We start from the raw sequence: 18,066 nt of genomic DNA on the forward strand, positions 1-18,066 counted from the left end.
CCTTACGTTCGGGAGCCGACAGAGAGTATAGTCTACCCCGAGGGGGAGTGGTCCCCGGAAGGAGATCAATACAACAATCATACGACCGGTGAGGAGGAAGGGAGCTGGCTCTGGACCGACTGAAGACCGTGCGCAGATCATGATATTCCTCCGGCACTCCTGTCAAATCACCAGGTTCCTCCTGAGTAGAGGGGACAGAAGACACAGGAGGGATAGCAGACATTAAACACTTCACATGACAAGAAACGTTCCAAGATAGGATAGAATTACTAGACCAATTAATAGAAGGATTATGACATACTAGCCAGGGATGACCCAAAACAACAGGTGTAAAAGGTGAACGAAAAATCAAAAAGGAAATGGTCTCACTGTGGTTACCAGATACTGTGAGGGTTAAAGGTAGTGTCTCACATCTGATACTGGGGAGAAGACTACCATCTAAGGCGAACATGGGCGTGGGCTTCCCTAACTGTCTGAGAGGAATGTCATGTTTCCGAGCCCATGCTTCGTCCATAAAACAACCCTCAGCCCCTGAGTCTATCAAGGCACTGCAGGAAGCAGCCGAACCGGTCCAGCGTAGATGGACCGACAAGGTAGTACAGGATCTTGATGGAGAGACCTGAGTAGTAGCGCTCACCAGTAGCCCTCCGCTCACTGATGAGCTCTGGCCCTTTACGGGACATGACATGACAAAATGTCCAGCAGAACCGCAATAGAGGCAAAGGCGGTTGGTGATTCTCCGTTCCCTCTCCTTAGTCGAGATGCGAATACCTCCCAGCTGCATGGGCTCAGTCTCTGAGCCGGTGGGAGGAGATGGTTGAGATGCGGAGAGGGGAAACACCGTTAACGCGAGCTCTCTTTCACGAGCTCGGTGACGAAGATCTACCCGTCGTTCTATGCGGATGGCGAGTGCAATCAAAGAGTCCACGCTGGAAGGAACCTCCCGGGAGAGAATCTCATCCTTAACCTCAGCGTGGAGTCCCTCCAGAAAACGAGCGAGCAACGCCGGCTCGTTCCAGTCACTGGATGCAGCCAGAGTGCGAAACTCTATAGAGTAATCCGTTATGGATCGATCACCTTGACATAGGGAAGCCAGGGCCCTGGAAGCCTCCTTCCCAAAAACTGAACGATCAAAAACCCGTATCATCTCCTCTTTAAAGTTCTGATAAACGTTAGAACACTCAGCCCTAGCCTCCCAGATAGCTGTGCCCCACTCCCGAGCCCGACCAGTAAGGAGTGATATGACGTAAGCGATCCGAGCTCTCTCTCTTGAGTATGTGTTGGGCTGGAGAGAGAACACAATATCACACTGGGTGAGAAAGGAGCGACACTCAGTGGGCTGCCCAGAGTAACATGGTGGGTTATTAACCCTAGGTTCCGGAGACTCGGAAGACCAGGAAGTAGCTGGTGGCACGAGACGAAGACTCTGAAACTGTCCTGACAGGTCGGAGACCTGAGTGGCCAGGGTCTCAACGGCATGACGAGCAGCAGACAATTCCTGCTCGTGTCTGCCGAGCATTGCTCCCTGGAACTTGACGGCAGTGTTGAGAGAATCCGTAGTCGCTGGGTCCATCTTGGTCGGATTCTTCTGTTATGCTGGTGAATGAGGACCCAAAAGCGACGTAATAGTAACAGAGTCTTTATTCCAGTATTAAACAAATAATGATTCTCCTGGATATAATCAATAGTAAATCCAAAACAGGAAACTGAAATCCTCTCGTCAATAGAGAGGAACGACTGGAGACGCGACCACAGACTGCAGGTCGCTTCGGGAACGCACTGGCCGTAGCTGACATAGACACCTGCTCACACGCAGCATCTGAAGAAGGCAAAGAACACGACAGGGCGAAACAAGGACACAGGAACAGCAAACATCAAACAAGAATCCGACAAGGACAGGAGCGGAAAACAGAGGGAGAAATAGGGACTCTAATCAGAGGGCAAAATAGGGGACAGGTGTGAAAGAGTAAATGAGGTCGTAGGGAGAATGAGAAACAGCTGGGAGCAGGAACGGAACGATAGAGAGAGAGAAAGAGAAAGAACCTAATAAGACCAGCAGAGGGAAGCACAGGGACAAGACATGATCAAAGACAAAACATGACACTCTACTTCTCAACCTGTGTCTCCCTTACCTGCCGCCACTCCTCCAGTGCTCTCTTCCTCTGTGTTGGGTGTATCTGATTGTGTGAGTGGAAACAGGTGTGCTGGAGTCAGAGCAGATCCCCACCAGCTGCAACCTGTTCCATAATCAAGACCTCTACAAATACTCAGCCCTGCCACTTCCATGCTGTCAGTTTATAGCCTCTGCTCAGTCAGTCTGCAGTTCAAGCCAGTTGTGCCTGCATAGAGCTTATTATCTTGTGGTGCCTGGTTTCCCTAGCCTGATGCTGCTTTTCTCTCCACCACAGTTTCGTTCGCTCTGACTCCGGTCCCTGTCGCCAGTCCCTCGTCTCGTAAGTCCTGCTTCCCTGCCCTGGACCCCCGCTCTAATGCTTCCTTGGATTCTGCCCCGGACCTGCTTACCCTGCCCCTGCTTCCTTTGCCCCAGCCGCAGCCTCAGTTCCTGGTTCCCTGCTACTCGCCAGAGCTCCCCCTGGCCTGCCCCCCCCCCCCATCACTTTTCAATAAATACCATGGTTACCTTATCACTGTCTCGTCGTCTGAGTCTGCACTTGGGTTCACCTGCTCCACCCTGCGTAACAGAATTACGTTAAATCTGATTATTGGTGCACACTCATGTATGTGTCTGGAAGATGCCACAACCACAATTTATTGTGATGTCTTTCAACATGTGCATTTAATCAGAATGACAATATATCATCATACATTGTTGACTTCATAACAAAAATTGGATCAGTCAACAAAATCAATATTTTGCTGATGCAGAAACTGACTGGGACCCAGGCTAATAGAGAACTGTGTTTTTTAAATAGTGTATGACAAATACATGTGGATAACATAAACATGTCTTATTTTATTTATTTAACCTTAATAAAAAATAAAACATGTCAATGGATGTAAGAGGAAGTTAAACTGATCTAAATTTCAGTTTTTTACCCAAGGTCTTTACTCAAGGTTGTATTGGTGTTGGGTAAATGGGGTATATCTGCAGCTAGGGCATTTGATCCCAGTATATGATGTCATCTAATGACCACTGGGGGACAGTATAGACCAATCTGACATACCGGCACTTGAATCGAGTTCATGACGAGTAACTGAACTAAACTTTTTGCTATTGAACGTGACTCATACAATGAGTTGGCAAATCTGATTATACTAATAGTATATGAAAGTGTAGTTTTATTGTCTTTAAACAAAAATATTAAAAAAGTTCATTTTTCAGATACAGGGTATAAGAGAAGCATCTGAGAAAACAATGTATTATACAGTATATGCAGTCATATGTCATCATATGCACATGTTGGCCTTTGGTAAAAAACTATTATTCTACAGGTAGCATATGAATCATGTTGCCTGCAGATGGCAGACCTTGTTAAGTCTAATCACCTTAATGAATTAAGTGTTGTCAGAGATGGAAGAGGAAGCGAGACACCCCACTCACTTTTTTTTCTCTGGTTCAATGAAAGTCAATAAACTAAGTAGACCAGACCCAGCTGCAATTGCATTTGTGTTTTTTCTCTCCAATGGTACACGGACTGTGTGAACTATCTTCATTTCGCCACCATCTTTGGTATTGCCATACATTTCACACATTTCTTCATTAACTCAGCTGAATAATTGCTGCAGCCAATTTGGGTTACAAGCTATACTCAATGGTACAACTGCAGTGGTCTCTGCCTGGTCTTCAACTGTTTCCCCAGCCCCCTATGCATTGTAGGCATACTCATAGGCTGATGTTAATTTATGGTTTTACTTCTGCTCCTGTTGCTGTGGCCTATGAGCTGTAGCCTAAACTAAAGAGATTCTCCACTCCATATTTGCTCAATGTTAGTTAATGGCTAAAGAGCAGGAAAGGCGGGCACTCCATTTGGTCTCCCTTTCATTTCCTCCCCTGTTGCTATGGGCACTAGTACGAGTATGACCTTGTATACACGAGTGCAGTAACAAGTTAGTGGAGAACAGCAAGATATCTGTTTTCAGTATGGTTGGGGGTTGGAGGCTCCAAGACTGGTTCAATGGTGGTGGACCTTATGGAAGGCCAAGCAGAGCAATAGAAAGTGCAACATTCACTACCCATGCATATTTAGTGTTTTGGATTGCATACTCATCCAGCTACCCATGGAAATAAACTGTTCCATACAGATTCATTCTTATGTCATTACTTATTAATTAGGCTACCATTTTACCATGCAATAGGCTACTGTAACAAAACAACCGATTTTGGGAACAGTTTTAACATTTTCAAAAGACTATTGTCTCTTCAGAAGGCAGTGATAAGGGAACCTATTATATTCAATACTATTATACTCTTCTATTCTATTCTATGTACATGGCAAACAGACTCCCATTCACCACAACCTCACCTGTGTATGAAAAGGGTTCAATGAAGTTGCGTCATTTCTCCCATCTCATCTAGGTCTGTGGACACGTGACGGTGTTATTGTGGCTCTCGCCGTGAACGGTGAACGGGCGAGGAGAGACCTGCCTCTTCATGGATAGAGGAGGGGCTGGACCGTCGCGCGGGGTGGAGGAGAGGACGGATAGAACGAAGGCTGGCAGCGGTGCTTTGGAAAACCCACTTCTCCAAAATGAAAGTTTGACTACATTCTTCTTACCGAACGGGAGACTTCACAGAATAGACTCGCTTTTTTTCTCCGTTTTTTTTTTTACCATTGCTTATTGGGGAAATGACTAAACCATCAGACTTTTAGGAGAAAATACATTGGAAACTTTCTACACAGGAAGCAAGGTCTAACTGCAGATTGCGGACGACTCAGGTAATGTCAAAGCGCTTTACGTCTACGCTTGCAAAAAATATATCCAGACAATATCGAAATATAGCCTACACGTAGGCGATGTCTCTTTGTCAACATTGATGAAGGGATTCTTGAAAGGGATTCTTGAAAATAAGTCACTATTATCTAACATGTCTAAAAGTTGTTGAGAAGAGCAGAGGATAGAGGTACAAGATGAAGATGCTGAACGAACGTTACTTGCTTTCTGCATAGCTTTCTGATGCCACTCAAAATTCAAGCACTTGTATGTCACTTCTCTTTCAATAGGACATTGGCATAGTTCAGCTGACTGCGTCTATAGAAGGATGATGCTGATGATACAATGCCTTATAAATACATAATCACACCTGTATAATGAAGTGTAGACTACTGCTGAGGTTGGGCTCCCTCTCCCTAGAGTCTAGTTCCTCTCAAGGTTTCTTCCATACCTCTGCAGTTATTTGCCACTGACATCCTGAGCTGTTCTTTCTGGGTACTTAGGTCCAACCAGGTTTTTGTTCATCACTTTGTGACGAATGCAATACAATAACAAAAATGTGTCAGTTCCTAATGTATTGTTAGAGAAGGTCATTGGTTCCGTTAGCCTGGATAAGGATCCATGTTTGAGAGTGTAGTGAGAGTGTTTATAAGGCATTGTGTGTATTGTTGATTATCTGAGAGCTGTTTCACTTCCTCGTATGAAATGATATCCTGTTGGTGGCCTGGACTGACCTGGCGTGAGAAGGTTATTTTCCACACTCTCTGGTTCACTGGAGAGGAAAGAGGGGGAGGGGGAGGAGAGGGAGGGGGGCTGGGGGTGATAGATGATAATGATTGTTTTATTTAGATAGGGAAAGGAGGAGTAGAAGAAGGATATGGAAGAGGAAGAGAAGGGAAGGGAGAAGGATGATGAGAGGAAGGAGGATGAGAGGGAGGAGGAGGAGGATGATGATGAGAGTGAAATGTTAGATGATTGTTTGATTTGTGTAGTTGTTCTGTCGGAAAATAGGTACCATATTCTATTGAAACCTGCTCCTTAATGACATAAAATAGATAACTTTTCCACAACCATAAAATCCATCATATTTCCATATCAGCTATCTTATAAAAGGTTGTAAAAAGTGAGCTAATGGAGCACTTATGAGGAAGACAAACAGTTAAGCCGTAGTTTTAATAGGTTATACTGTCTACAAAAATCGAATCAAATCACATTTTATTCATCACATGCTTCGTAAACAACAGGTGGAGACTAACAGTGAAATGCTTACTTACATTACAGGCCCTGACCAACAATGCAGAGAGAAAGAAAATAGAGAAATAATAGAAAAGTTAAACAATTTATAATACAAGTAATAATAAATGCACAATGAGTAAGGATAACTTGGCTATATATACTGAACAAAAATATAAACGCGACATGCAGCAATTTCAAAGATTTTACTTAGTTACAGTACATATAAGGAAATCAGTCAATTTAAATAAATAAATTAGGCCCTAATCTATGGATTTCACATGACTGGGCAGGAGTGCAGCCATTGGTGGGCCTTGGAGGGCATAGGCCCACCCACTTGGCAGCCAGGCCCAGCCAATCAGAATGAGTTTTCCCCCACAAAAGGGCTTTATTACAGACAGAAAAACTCATCAGCACAATCCCGCAGGTGAAGAAGCCGGATGTGGAGGTCCTGGGCTGGCGTGGTTACACTTGGTAACCAGTTGTGAGGTCGGTTGGATGTACTGCCAAATTCTCTGAAACGATGTTGGAGGCAGCTTATGGTAGAGAAATTAACATTAAATTCTCTGGCAACAACTCTGGTGGACAGTCCTGCCAATTGCACTCTCCCTCAAAACTTGAGACATCTGTGGCATTTAGTTGTGTGACAAAACTGCACATTTTAGAGTGTCCTTTTATTATTCCCAGCACAAGGTAACCCTGTGTAATGATCATGCTGTTTAATAACCTTCTTGATATGCCACACCTGTCAGGTGAATGGATTATCTTGGCAAAAGAGAAATACTCCCTAACAGGGATGTAAACAAATTAATGCACAACTTTTGAGAGAAATACGCTTTTTTGTGTGTATGGAAAATGTATATGATTTTTTATTTCAGCTCATGAAACATGGGACCAACACTTTATATTGCGTTTATATTTTTGTTCAGTGTACATGTGGTACCAGTACTGAGTCCATGTGCAGGGGTACGAGGCAGATACTGTATGTACATAATTAGGAATAAAGTGACAGATAAGAAACAGTAGCAGCAGCGTATGTGATGAGACAAAAAGGTTAGTGCAAAAACGGTCAATGCAGATAGTCCGGGTAGCTATTATGTTAACTATTTAACTAACTATTTAGCAGTCTTATGGCTTGGGGTAGAAGCTATTAGGTTAACTATTTAACTAACTATTTAGCAGCCTTATGGCTTGAGGGTAGAAGCTATTAGTTTCCTAGACTGAGGACTTTTGTTGTGCTTCTCTTGACAGCTGTGTTGCCATCATTCCACCTTGCATCCTTTTCTCAGGGGCCATTAATCATTCTCTAATGCATAACTGAGTATATAGCTGGGTGTTCCTGAGAACAATCTTACAACCACACCTAAGTGGCCAATGTGCCAAAGACAATGAGCTGGTACATTTTCTAATTACAAAATAGTATGGTGAAATCAAGATTTACCTGTTCAGGTGATGTACGGTTGATGTGGGTGATATCATGTGAGAGGAAACAGATCTGTTCACACTTGACCTCTCTGGACCTTCACATTTGAAAATATTTCTGGCACATGACCAGATGTCAAAACTAGTGTTCCTCCTGGTTTTGACGTTTTTGTACTCTACTGTGTGCTGTTCATTGTTTACGTTAGCTAGTCTCCTCAGGGCCAGTCCTAGTGTCTGGTTTGTTACACACAGACACACTGAAGAGGTAGAGAGGTCAGGGGTCAGTATTAGGAGGTCTTTTTCAAGGAGAGTGGAGTGTGTTTCTGTTTGGGACCTATCCTGTGTGTTGTGTAACCCAAAGTCTAAGGCCTAATAGGAAAATAGGCATGCAAATGAAGCAGGGAGTCCCTCTCTGACTCCTATATGCTTTCTCCTCATCATCCCCTTGTGTCTAGACTGAGCGATGCCTCTATAGTGCTGACACCATCTCTCTGTCACTCTGCAGTCATGCAGTATTAACACACACACACACCGAGAGTGGAGTCACAGCGGATCAGGTGTAGGCATGTGGCTACAGTTCCACTTACAGCACAGTGGCCTCCATTCCTGCAACCTGCCACCAAATAGAGAGAAACACAGCAAATACTATACCGTGCACAGACAGACTGCACACTAAAGCCTTTTAATTAGAAAAAATGGGCAGCTTAAGGTAACATTTTCTAGACACAGACAGACAGATTGGATCACTCTTTACCATGGAGAAAAAAGAGAGAAATAAAAATTGAGGGAGGAATGGAGGGAGGGGGACATGGGATAATATTAAAAGGATAACAGTGTTTCATAGAAGGCTTCATGTTCCGACAGACCAGGATGATGAGAGGATTAGGTTGTTTCTCGCACGTAGAGTAGAGCCTTGTGATTCTGAAGCTCTGACTGCTCAATTAATGAATCAGACTTAGAGAGGAGTTTGGACCCATTCTGGGCTACAGTACATGGCATGCTGATCAGGGTCTCGATGGTTACACTGTGTCTTTAGTCAGATGCATGCAGGGTTGTGGTTACATATTGGTTATTTGCAGTGGTTGGTTTAAAGTCTATGGTTTAAATAATATGATAATATGCATGGCCCTTTTCTTCTTATTGGTTCATCAGATGCTCAGAACATGGAGCTGAACAGAGGAGAAGTACCTCTATATGTAAGTACTGTTCATCCTGCACTTTTGTCTTCCCTCTCTCCATTTCCCCATCTCTGTTTCCCCTCTTCTGTTTCCCCTCTCTGTGTCCCTACTCTGTGTCCCATCTCTGTTTCCCCTCTCTCCGTTTCCCCTCTCTCCGTTTCCCCTCTCTCAGTGTCCCCTCTCTCAGTGTCCCCTCTCTCTGTTTCCCCTTTCAGTTCCCTTTCTCTCCCTCTGGTTGGTTGTTGACTGTATGGCCTTGTGTTGATGTTGGGCTACAGGTGAAATCTAACCCTGGTGTGTTACACTCCCCTGGGATATAAACCTTTACACACAGCCTGTTCTTCCAGATGGGCCTACTGAGCCCACTAAAAGCCCATGCTTTTATACATATATGTGTGTGTGTGTGTGTGTGTGTGTGTGTGTGTGTGTGTGTGTGTGTGTGTGTGTGTGTGTGTGTGTGTGTGTGTGTGTGTGTGTGTGTGTGTGTGTGTGTGTGTGTGTGTGTGTGTGTGTGTGTGTGTGTGTGTGTGTGTGTGTGTGTGTGTGTGTGTGGAGAGAGAGACAGAGAGTCTGAGCCGGTAGGGCCAGACCTGAGCGTCTATATGCTTATTCCAATACATGTGTTTTCTGTTGTAGGTGAATGAGGAGTGTGTTTTCAGAAGGTCGCTCCTCATTTATTTTCATTTAGTGTGAAATGACTCGCTCACTCCCTCTTAGTCCCTGTCTCTTTCTTTCTCCTCTATCTCACTTCCCCTAGAGAGAGAGAGAGAGAGAGAGAGAGAGAGAGAGAGAGAGAGAGAGAGAGAGAGAGAGAGAGAGAGAGAGAGAGAGAGAGAGAGAGAGAGAGAGAGAGAGAGAGAGAGAGAGAGAGAGAGAGAGAGAGAGAGAGAGAGAGAGAGAGAGAGAGAGAGAGAGAGAGAGAGAGAGAGAGAGTTTGTTTTACTATGCCACCAATGTTTCCTTTCTGTTATTGAGAGCCTGGTTTCCTGAGGTTTGGTCTGTCTATCATGGAACACGTAACATTCATGATTCATATGCCAGTTTTCTCGAGTTCATTATTTGTTCATATTATTAATCTCTGGTTGCAGAACTCTTAAATTCACTAGTGAGCAGCAGTGACATTTTTACAACACTGTTCAGTATAACCTGTTTCTTTGAAAATACTCACAAATTCCCACCTACTCTTAGTAGAGTTTACTAGGTTTGATCATGTTTCAGTTTCGTCCTCTCTGGTATAGTATGAAGATAATGAACCATTAAGGTTGAACATATACTTCTGTTTTACAAGGTGAGGTGTAGTCTCCACCCTAATGTCCAAGCACTGCCGCTGTAGCACCTCTGAATGAGAGCCAGACATCAACACTCTCTGCTTTGTGGATGTAAGCTGTGCTATATTTCACTGATTTAAAGACTGTTATTATAACTGGCCTGTTAAAGTTTTCTGGTGGAGCAGACCTACGCAGTGACAACATAGAGCCTTGCTTTGACTCTCACCACACCAGAAAGTAGTCAGTACAATGGACAGTATTGAATACTAGGTAGATGTTCTCACTGTGTATTTTCCTGTGTCTGGTGATTTGTGGTTTGTTCTGTGTGAAGGTTCAGACTGAGATTTACTGAGTTTGAATGAGATGAAGTGTCTGCATTTTGTGGTGTGTGTGCCTACTCCCGTGCTGCTTGGCCAGGTGTGTGTGTGTAGGTGGGTATGTGTGTGTTTGATACTGTGTGTGTGAGGTGATCTGGCAGTGCTATTGTTGGCTGGCTGTGAGAGATCACCTGGTAGTGGACTGGCAGGCTGCTGGTGTTTTGGGTTAGAGGAGAGGAATGTGAGGCCTTCTCATAGGTCAAAAGCTGTCACAGAGAATTACTTGACAGAAACACGGAAACAGAACATCAATTGTCTTTGCTTCTTTAAAAAGTTCATGATGATTATTTTCTACCACTTTTGAAACAGAAATAAAAGGAATACATTTTGGTGTGTATGTGTGTGTGTCAGGTGCCACTATGCTTTGATAGAGGGGGTAAAAACTGTTGGTTGAGGCAGTATTAAGCCTCGGTATCAATCTACTGTACATACAGTTGTGGTTAATGATTACTGTAACCTTTTAGTGTGTCAGATAATGAAGGCAATGTGTTAGCCATGCCGGGTTTACCAACCTGGGAATAACAGGAACATCTCACCATGTCTTTCCTTTATCACTGGATGATTAGCAGCTCAAGGTATAACAATAGAGGACCCTTGGATGCAAGCAAATATGATAAAACACATTAGGTCTACCACATAATGTGTTTGGCTACATTATCTAGTAGTCCCACTAATACAGACCTAATCTGCTGCACCAACCATTCAGTGCAATAGGGAGGACGTTTCTAGACTTCAATTTAGACATGATTGTAACTTGAACTTTTGTGTATCATTCTTCACACATTCATGTCTGTAGGTTTGCACAACAATTCAGGTTACTGATGCACATTATGTAAGAACGAATCCATGGCCATAAATCCCGAGAATCTGTGAGAAATGCTTATGATGCCATGAGAGTTTTAGTCAGTCAGTTTGACGTTTACATTAATGTGTCATTAGTGTGCTAGATTTGTTCAGAGGAATGTGGCTCAGGCAGCTCTGCTGATGGGCTGTGTACTGTAACGTTGCTCTGTTCCGATGCTCAGACACCCACAGTCCCCCACCATGAAGGTCTGATGGATTCACATTATAGAATGTACAGTACATCAAGGTTCCTTTTGCATTGTCATGTGTCTACTTCATCGTTCTGGAATGATATCATGAATATTTTAAATATTTTCACCCATCATTATTTCAAAGGACACAGTACATTTTCCCACCTCTAAAATGTATTTTTCCCATGCTTGATTGATTGTCTTTGAGTAATCTTGAGATGCTTTGTGTGTAGGCTACTCATACAAGCATATTGTATATGCTTTGATTTACACAGGACCAAGTTCTATGTTGGAAAAAGCCGAGTTCTAAGCACTGTGGCCTCAGATGGTCTTTGATCAAAGCTGTTCCATGAAGTCATTAGTTTAAAAAAAAGGCCATTCAGATCAGTCCTGTTCTGATTCTATAAGAGGATTACAACCTGCTCGTCCACTTCAGATCATCTACACACTTCAAAGGGATCAGTAGAACACAGCTCCACCAGTTGTTCTTGTACATTATTCAAAGACCGTAGAAATTAGACTAGGCGGGAGTGTGCTTATGTGTGCTTGTGTGCACTTGTGTGTTGTGTGTGTGTAGTGTGTGTAGTTGAGTCTTGCCAGCATATCAGATGCCGCTTCTGTTTTTCGTATCATTCTTGTTTTGAGGCTACTTGGCTACCTCATGTATTCAGGCCAACTGTTGTTGAGCTTTACGCTTGTTGTTGTTGTTGCTGCAGTAGGCTAGATCAGGGCTGGCTTCCTACTGTAGACGTCACCTGTGTGTGTGTGTGCGTGTGATCACTCAGGAGGGAGATGGTTCCTGGTCTCCTAGAAACCATGGATGTGTTGGTGTGACCTTGCTGTTGTTGTTTTCATCACCATCATGAGAGCATGGTGAAGATTCAAGCCAAGTTAGTTAGAAGTCAGGTTGGTTAAGGGCTTTGTTTTGCCTCCAAAAAATAGGCTATACGAGGAAGACTGCCACAGAAAAACAATCTTCATTCAGCATTTACCCTTAAGCTTCGACTTGGGTGTAAATTAACAGCTTCTATGCCCAAGCCATAAGACTGCTAAATAGTTAGTTAAATAGTTAACTTAATAGCTACCCGGACTATCTGCATTGACCGTTTTTGCATGAACTCTTTTTACTCATCACATACGCTGCTACTGTCTATTATCTATCCTGTTGCCTAGTCACTTTACCCCTACCTACATGTACATATCTACCTCAATTACCTTGTACCCCTGCACATTGACTTTGTACTGGTACCACGTGTATATAGCCAAGTTATCATTACTCATTGTGTATTTATTCCTATTGTTATTATTTTTCTATCGTTTTTCTCTCTGCATTGTTGGTCAGGGCCTATAAGTAGCATTTTACTGTTAGTCTACACCTGTTGTTTACCAAGCATGTAACAAATAACATGTGATTTGATTTGATTAGAGCTATCTTCAGTATGAAGTGACCATTTTGGGGGGGTTCAGTCCCCACCATCTTCGTTTTCCATAATGATCCCATTTGGGACCAGGCCTAAACCCTCGCACCTTCCAGGCAGTGGAGGTGAGTTCACCGGTAATAATTCAGTGTCACTCGATCTGACTGTGTCACAGCGTCACAGCTTAATGATGTGGCAGGCCTGGAAGGCTGGAGCAGAGCAAAGGCCATGGATCAACGCTGTGACGTCAGTCTGCCACCCTTTCACACACCCTTTCACACACTCTCTCTCTCACACACACACACACACACACACACACACACACACACACACACACACACACACACACACACACACACACACACACACACACACACACACACACACACACACACACACACACACACACACACACACACACACACACACACAAACACACACTCTCTCTCTCTCTCTCTCTCTCTCTCACACACACACACACACACACACACACACACACACACACACACACACACACACACACACACACACACACACACACACACACACACACACACACACACACACACACACACACACACACACACACACACACACCCTCTGTGAATCCGGTCTTATCAAACTAAATGAGAAAGAAGGGTTATCTTGTTCTTATCAGTTGCAGGTCAATACACTGGTTTTCTACTTAATGATGTGGCAGGCCTGGAAGGCTGGAGCAGAGCAAAGGCCATGGATCAACGCTGTGACGTCAGTCTGCCACCCTTTCACACACCCTTTCACACACTCTCTCTCTCACACACACACACACACACACACACACACACACACACACACACACACACACACACACACACACACACACACACACACACACACACACACACACACACACACACACACACACACACACACACACACACACACACACAAACACACACTCTCTCTCTCTCTCTCTCACACACACACACACACACACACACACACACACACACACACACACACACACACACACACACACACACACACACACACACACACACACACACACACACACACACACACACACACACACACACACACACACACACACCCTCTGTGAATCCGGTCTTATCAAACTAAATGAGAAAGAAGGGTTATCTTGTTCTTATCAGTTGCAGGTCAATACACTGGTTTTCTACCTCTCAAGCACTCCTTCATATTGCCTTCCTCTTTCTTGTTCCCATTCAATAGATGTAGTGTTGGGTGGTTATGCTGAAGTGGTTAGTGTCTATCTTACTGTTGATAACAGACACTACATGACCAAAAATACAGTACCAGTCAAAAGTTTGGACACACCTACTCATTCCAGGGTTTTTCATAATTTTATACTATTTTCTACATTGTAGAATAATAGTGAAGACATCAAAACTATGAAATAACACATGGAATCATGTAGTAACCAAATAAGATTGCCTTGATGACAGCTTTGCGCAAGCTTCATGAGGTAGTCACCTGTAATGCATTTCAATTAACAGGTGTGCCTTGTTAAAAGTTAATTTGTGGAATTTCTTTGATCCAATCAGTTGTGTAGTGACAAGGTAGGGGTGGTATACAGAAGATAGCCCTATTTGGTAAAATACCAAGCCCATATTATGGCAAGAACAGCTCAAATAAGCAAAGAGAAATGACAGTCCATCATTACTTTAAGACATGAAGGTCAGTCAATGCGGAACATTTCAAGAACTTTTACATTTTCTTCAAGTGCAGTCGCAAAAACCCTCAAATGCCTCAAAGGATCGTCACAGGAAATGAAGACGTAGAGTTACCTCTGCTGCAGAGGATAAGTTCATTAGAGTTACCAGCCTCAGAAATTTCAGCCCAAATAAATGCTTCAAAACGGGCCATTCTACTGCCAATGTTTGCCTATAGCGATGGCATGGCTGTGTGCTCGATTTTATACACCTGTCAGCAACCGGTATGTCTGAAATAGCCAAATGCACTAATTTGAAGGGGTGTCCAGATACTTTTGTGTATATATTGTGTAAGTGGATAATATATCCGATTTTGATTTGATGACTAACATCTGTGTTTTGTTTTCTTGTCCGCTGTCATTTGTGCTTGTGGTAGTTCCCATTTTATGGTGGAGTTCATTGTGATTCCTCCTTCATAGACAGATTATTACTCAAGGAAACCTGAAATATTAAAGTGTGGTTGCCTTGGTGTTCTTATTGGTCCATGACATTTTTATTGTTCATGGGTCATTTTCCTTGGTTCAATAGCCTGTATCTGGCGGCCAGTGAGCAGTGAAATAGCTCTGACCTTATAGCCAGCCAGGCCTATGTTGTTGTTCTTCACAATGCTGGGTGTTCTGTGGGAAAGTATTGTCAAAGATCACCAAAGCTCAGTGTATAACTCCTAGCCAGATTAGGGCTGGTCTCTGTGACATGTTGATGTCCGTCTGTCCGTCCTCAACTTTTCCACTGACTATGCAGCCGTGTGATTGGGCGTCTTTCATGTGGGTATCAGGTTACAGCTGTAATTTGTATCCCACCCTTCTCATCTTCAGAGAGAGGCCTCCACCTCCACCGATACTAATTATGGAAGGAAACAAAATCCTCCACGTGAAGGAGGGCGAGAGAGCGAGGAAGGAGGAAGAGAGAGGAGAGAGAGAGTGTGATAAAAAGAGCAAGATGGGTAGAGTGAGAGAGGGGTGAGAAAGTGAGAGATGGAGAAAGTGTGTGAAAAATGAGGGTGAAAGACAGAAGAATCAATCAACAGAGATTTGTCAAGAGAGGGGGAGAGTTAAGGATGAAGAAGAGAGAAAGCGAGGGATAACTTGTCTTTGTGTTATAGCTGAAGAGGCAGTTTGCTCTGCTGGGTGAAATATGGGTGGAGGAGTGGAGCATTCCCACAGTCACAAAGATGGAAGAGGGGTGTATCTCTCTCTACCTCTCTCTCTCACTCTCTCTATTCCTCTCTTCCTCCATCATTAGCTCTGAAGGGCCTCTCAGAATCCAGGAAATGGAGGAAACGTCTGAAAACGAGTGAAAATAATCAAAAGGCTTTAGCGTGAGGAAGAGTATAAAAAACCTTTCAGACACACATTTTCTCAACAAGCAAGAGAAAGTGTTTTATCCTTTTGCTTGAATTCTCCAGCATTGCATTATTATGGCTGTTCAGCGAGGGTAGGTAGTAGTAAGTAGGTTATGAATGGTGGCCTTGATGAACAGTCACAGGAATGTGTTGATTGAATGTGTTGAATGTGTTGTCCATCTTCTTCTCCTTTACTTTGTTCTTCTCTCTTGTTAGAAAACCAATGAATGATTTCACACAGTTAAACCCTGTTTCCCTCTCTCTCTTTCTCTCTAGGGCCAGGTGGAGGTCCGTGCTGTGTTACAGGTTCCAGATCTGGACAGGGAACCAGAACAGACAGAGTTCTACGTGGTTCTAGAAGGTTCCAGACTAGCCCATGTTACTGTAGTTAAGAGAGCGGAGGATGGAGAGTCTCTTTGCTTCACAGTTCCTGGTGAGTCCCACCGTTTATAGTGTCCACTGGTCCCAGATCAGGCTAACTGTCTCACACAGAGCTACTAATTGAGGTTGGAACAGAACCCTTAGTTTGATAACTTCCAGTTATCATTAGTTCCTCTTCTGCTCTTTTAAGTTCAGGTCAACATAACAGAGATTGTATAAATCAGTAGATAGCAGCAGTTTGCCTAACCTAATAAAGACCATCCATGTTGCTGTGTCACAAGCTTCAATAGAAATCATGTTTAGGAGCAGAAAACTGTTATTGCTGCACAGTGTCCATATCAGTAGTGTGTCAATGTCAGAAGGACTTGTGTCAGTCTCATCGGGAGTTGGCACTTATTGTCATATTTGATCCTCAGTCATCTGTTCGTCTCCTCTCCTCCACAGGTCACGACCTCCAAGAGACCGCCTCTGTCACAGTGTATCGTCACACAGAGGGCGGAGCCAAGCCTTGTGGAGGCAGGGCCTCCCTGAGGTACGTCTGGGATTTGCCACAGGAAGTGGCCGAGTACCTGCTAGCCAACAGCGACTGTCTGAGTCCCCAGAGCCACCTGGAAGTTCTGAGGAGGGTCTCAGCAGCTCCAGGGGAGGGGGACATGGAGGGTGACATGAGCGCTGGTCCAGGAAAGGAGCACTCTCTGGGGCAGACAGACCAGGAGGAGGAGGGGGTTAGAGGTGGGAGACCCAGACCTGATCCACAGATAGAGTGTCATCTCAGGGAGATGGATGAGAGGATAACCCAGGCCGTGGCCAACCTGAACTACCCTCTGGAGTGGAGCGGCAAGGCCAGCCAACCTAGAGAAGGTAACCAACCATACTACTTGGGCTTTTCTACATAGGGCTTTTCCAGTGCTGCTATGGAATAGCCCTATGACTAGTGTAGTGGGGTACGTGAGTTGTGTGTTGTGGTTGGTAGGGAATCTGACCCTAAACAGCTTGTTTTGGAGCAGTTCCATCAAGTGTACTGTACTAGCTTACCCAGATGATTTCCGATACCTTAGAACTTGAGACATTCTGTACACATTTCTACTTAGCCTATAGACCTATGTCATATAGATTATAATTAGTAACAGGCAAGGAAGATATGACCCGAGACAGTTATCCATGATCAGAAAGAATAATCATCAATGTGTTATTTTCTACAATTAAAACAACGATTGATGATAGTTACTGTGTAGGCTTACCTAGCCTGTGCCGGATGTTTCGGTTTTCAGGGGAAATGGGAAGTGAGCCTGTGATCTGCTTTTTCTTCTTCTTGTCAAGACCAGTTTTCGGGGATCTAGTTTATTTTACGCCTGCTATGTTAGGTTAACAGACACTTTAAAGGAAACCTATTCAGATGATTTACAATACTTTACAGTCATTACATTTCAGGTTTTGTTCTGGGTCAAAAAGGGGCTTAGGTGGTGGGTGACAGGGGGCATGGCAATGGGCACTACGTAATGGCCCCCATCTTGGCGGTGTAGAGAAATGTTTGCATTATTAAGCCAATTGCCTATCAAGGCACAAGGTGAGACCCAGATGCAGACACAGGAGGCAGATGGTTGGAGTCTTACAATGTTTAATAATCCAAAGGGGTAGGCAAGAGAATGGTCGTGGACAGGCAAAAAGGTCAAAACCAGATCAGAGTCCAGGAGGTACAGAGTGACAGTCAGGCGCGTGGTCAAGGCAGGCAGAATGGTCAGGCAGGTGGGTACAGAGTCCAGAAACAGGCAAGTGTCAAAACCGGGAGG

The 18,066-nt window shown here is 44.0% G+C and overlaps 1 protein-coding gene across 1 annotated transcript in view; it reads left to right on the top strand.

Moving 5' to 3' along the window:
- Window positions 1-2,142: 2,142 nt before the first annotated feature.
- The window catches only part of LOC139543444 (rho guanine nucleotide exchange factor 28-like), a 47,040-nt gene continuing 31,116 nt past the window's right edge, over window positions 2,143-18,066 (top strand). The window contains exons 1-5 of the mRNA XM_071349545.1: window positions 2,143-2,453; window positions 4,538-4,898; window positions 8,701-8,744; window positions 16,172-16,328; window positions 16,721-17,137. Of these exons, the coding sequence (XP_071205646.1) occupies window positions 8,712-8,744; window positions 16,172-16,328; window positions 16,721-17,137 (607 nt within the window). The 5' untranslated portion in view covers window positions 2,143-2,453; window positions 4,538-4,898; window positions 8,701-8,711. The remainder of the gene's footprint in view (window positions 2,454-4,537; window positions 4,899-8,700; window positions 8,745-16,171; window positions 16,329-16,720; window positions 17,138-18,066) is intronic.

This window comes from Salvelinus alpinus, chromosome 18 (genome assembly GCF_045679555.1).
Source record: "Salvelinus alpinus chromosome 18, SLU_Salpinus.1, whole genome shotgun sequence".
NCBI classification, from domain to species: domain Eukaryota; kingdom Metazoa; phylum Chordata; class Actinopteri; order Salmoniformes; family Salmonidae; genus Salvelinus; species Salvelinus alpinus.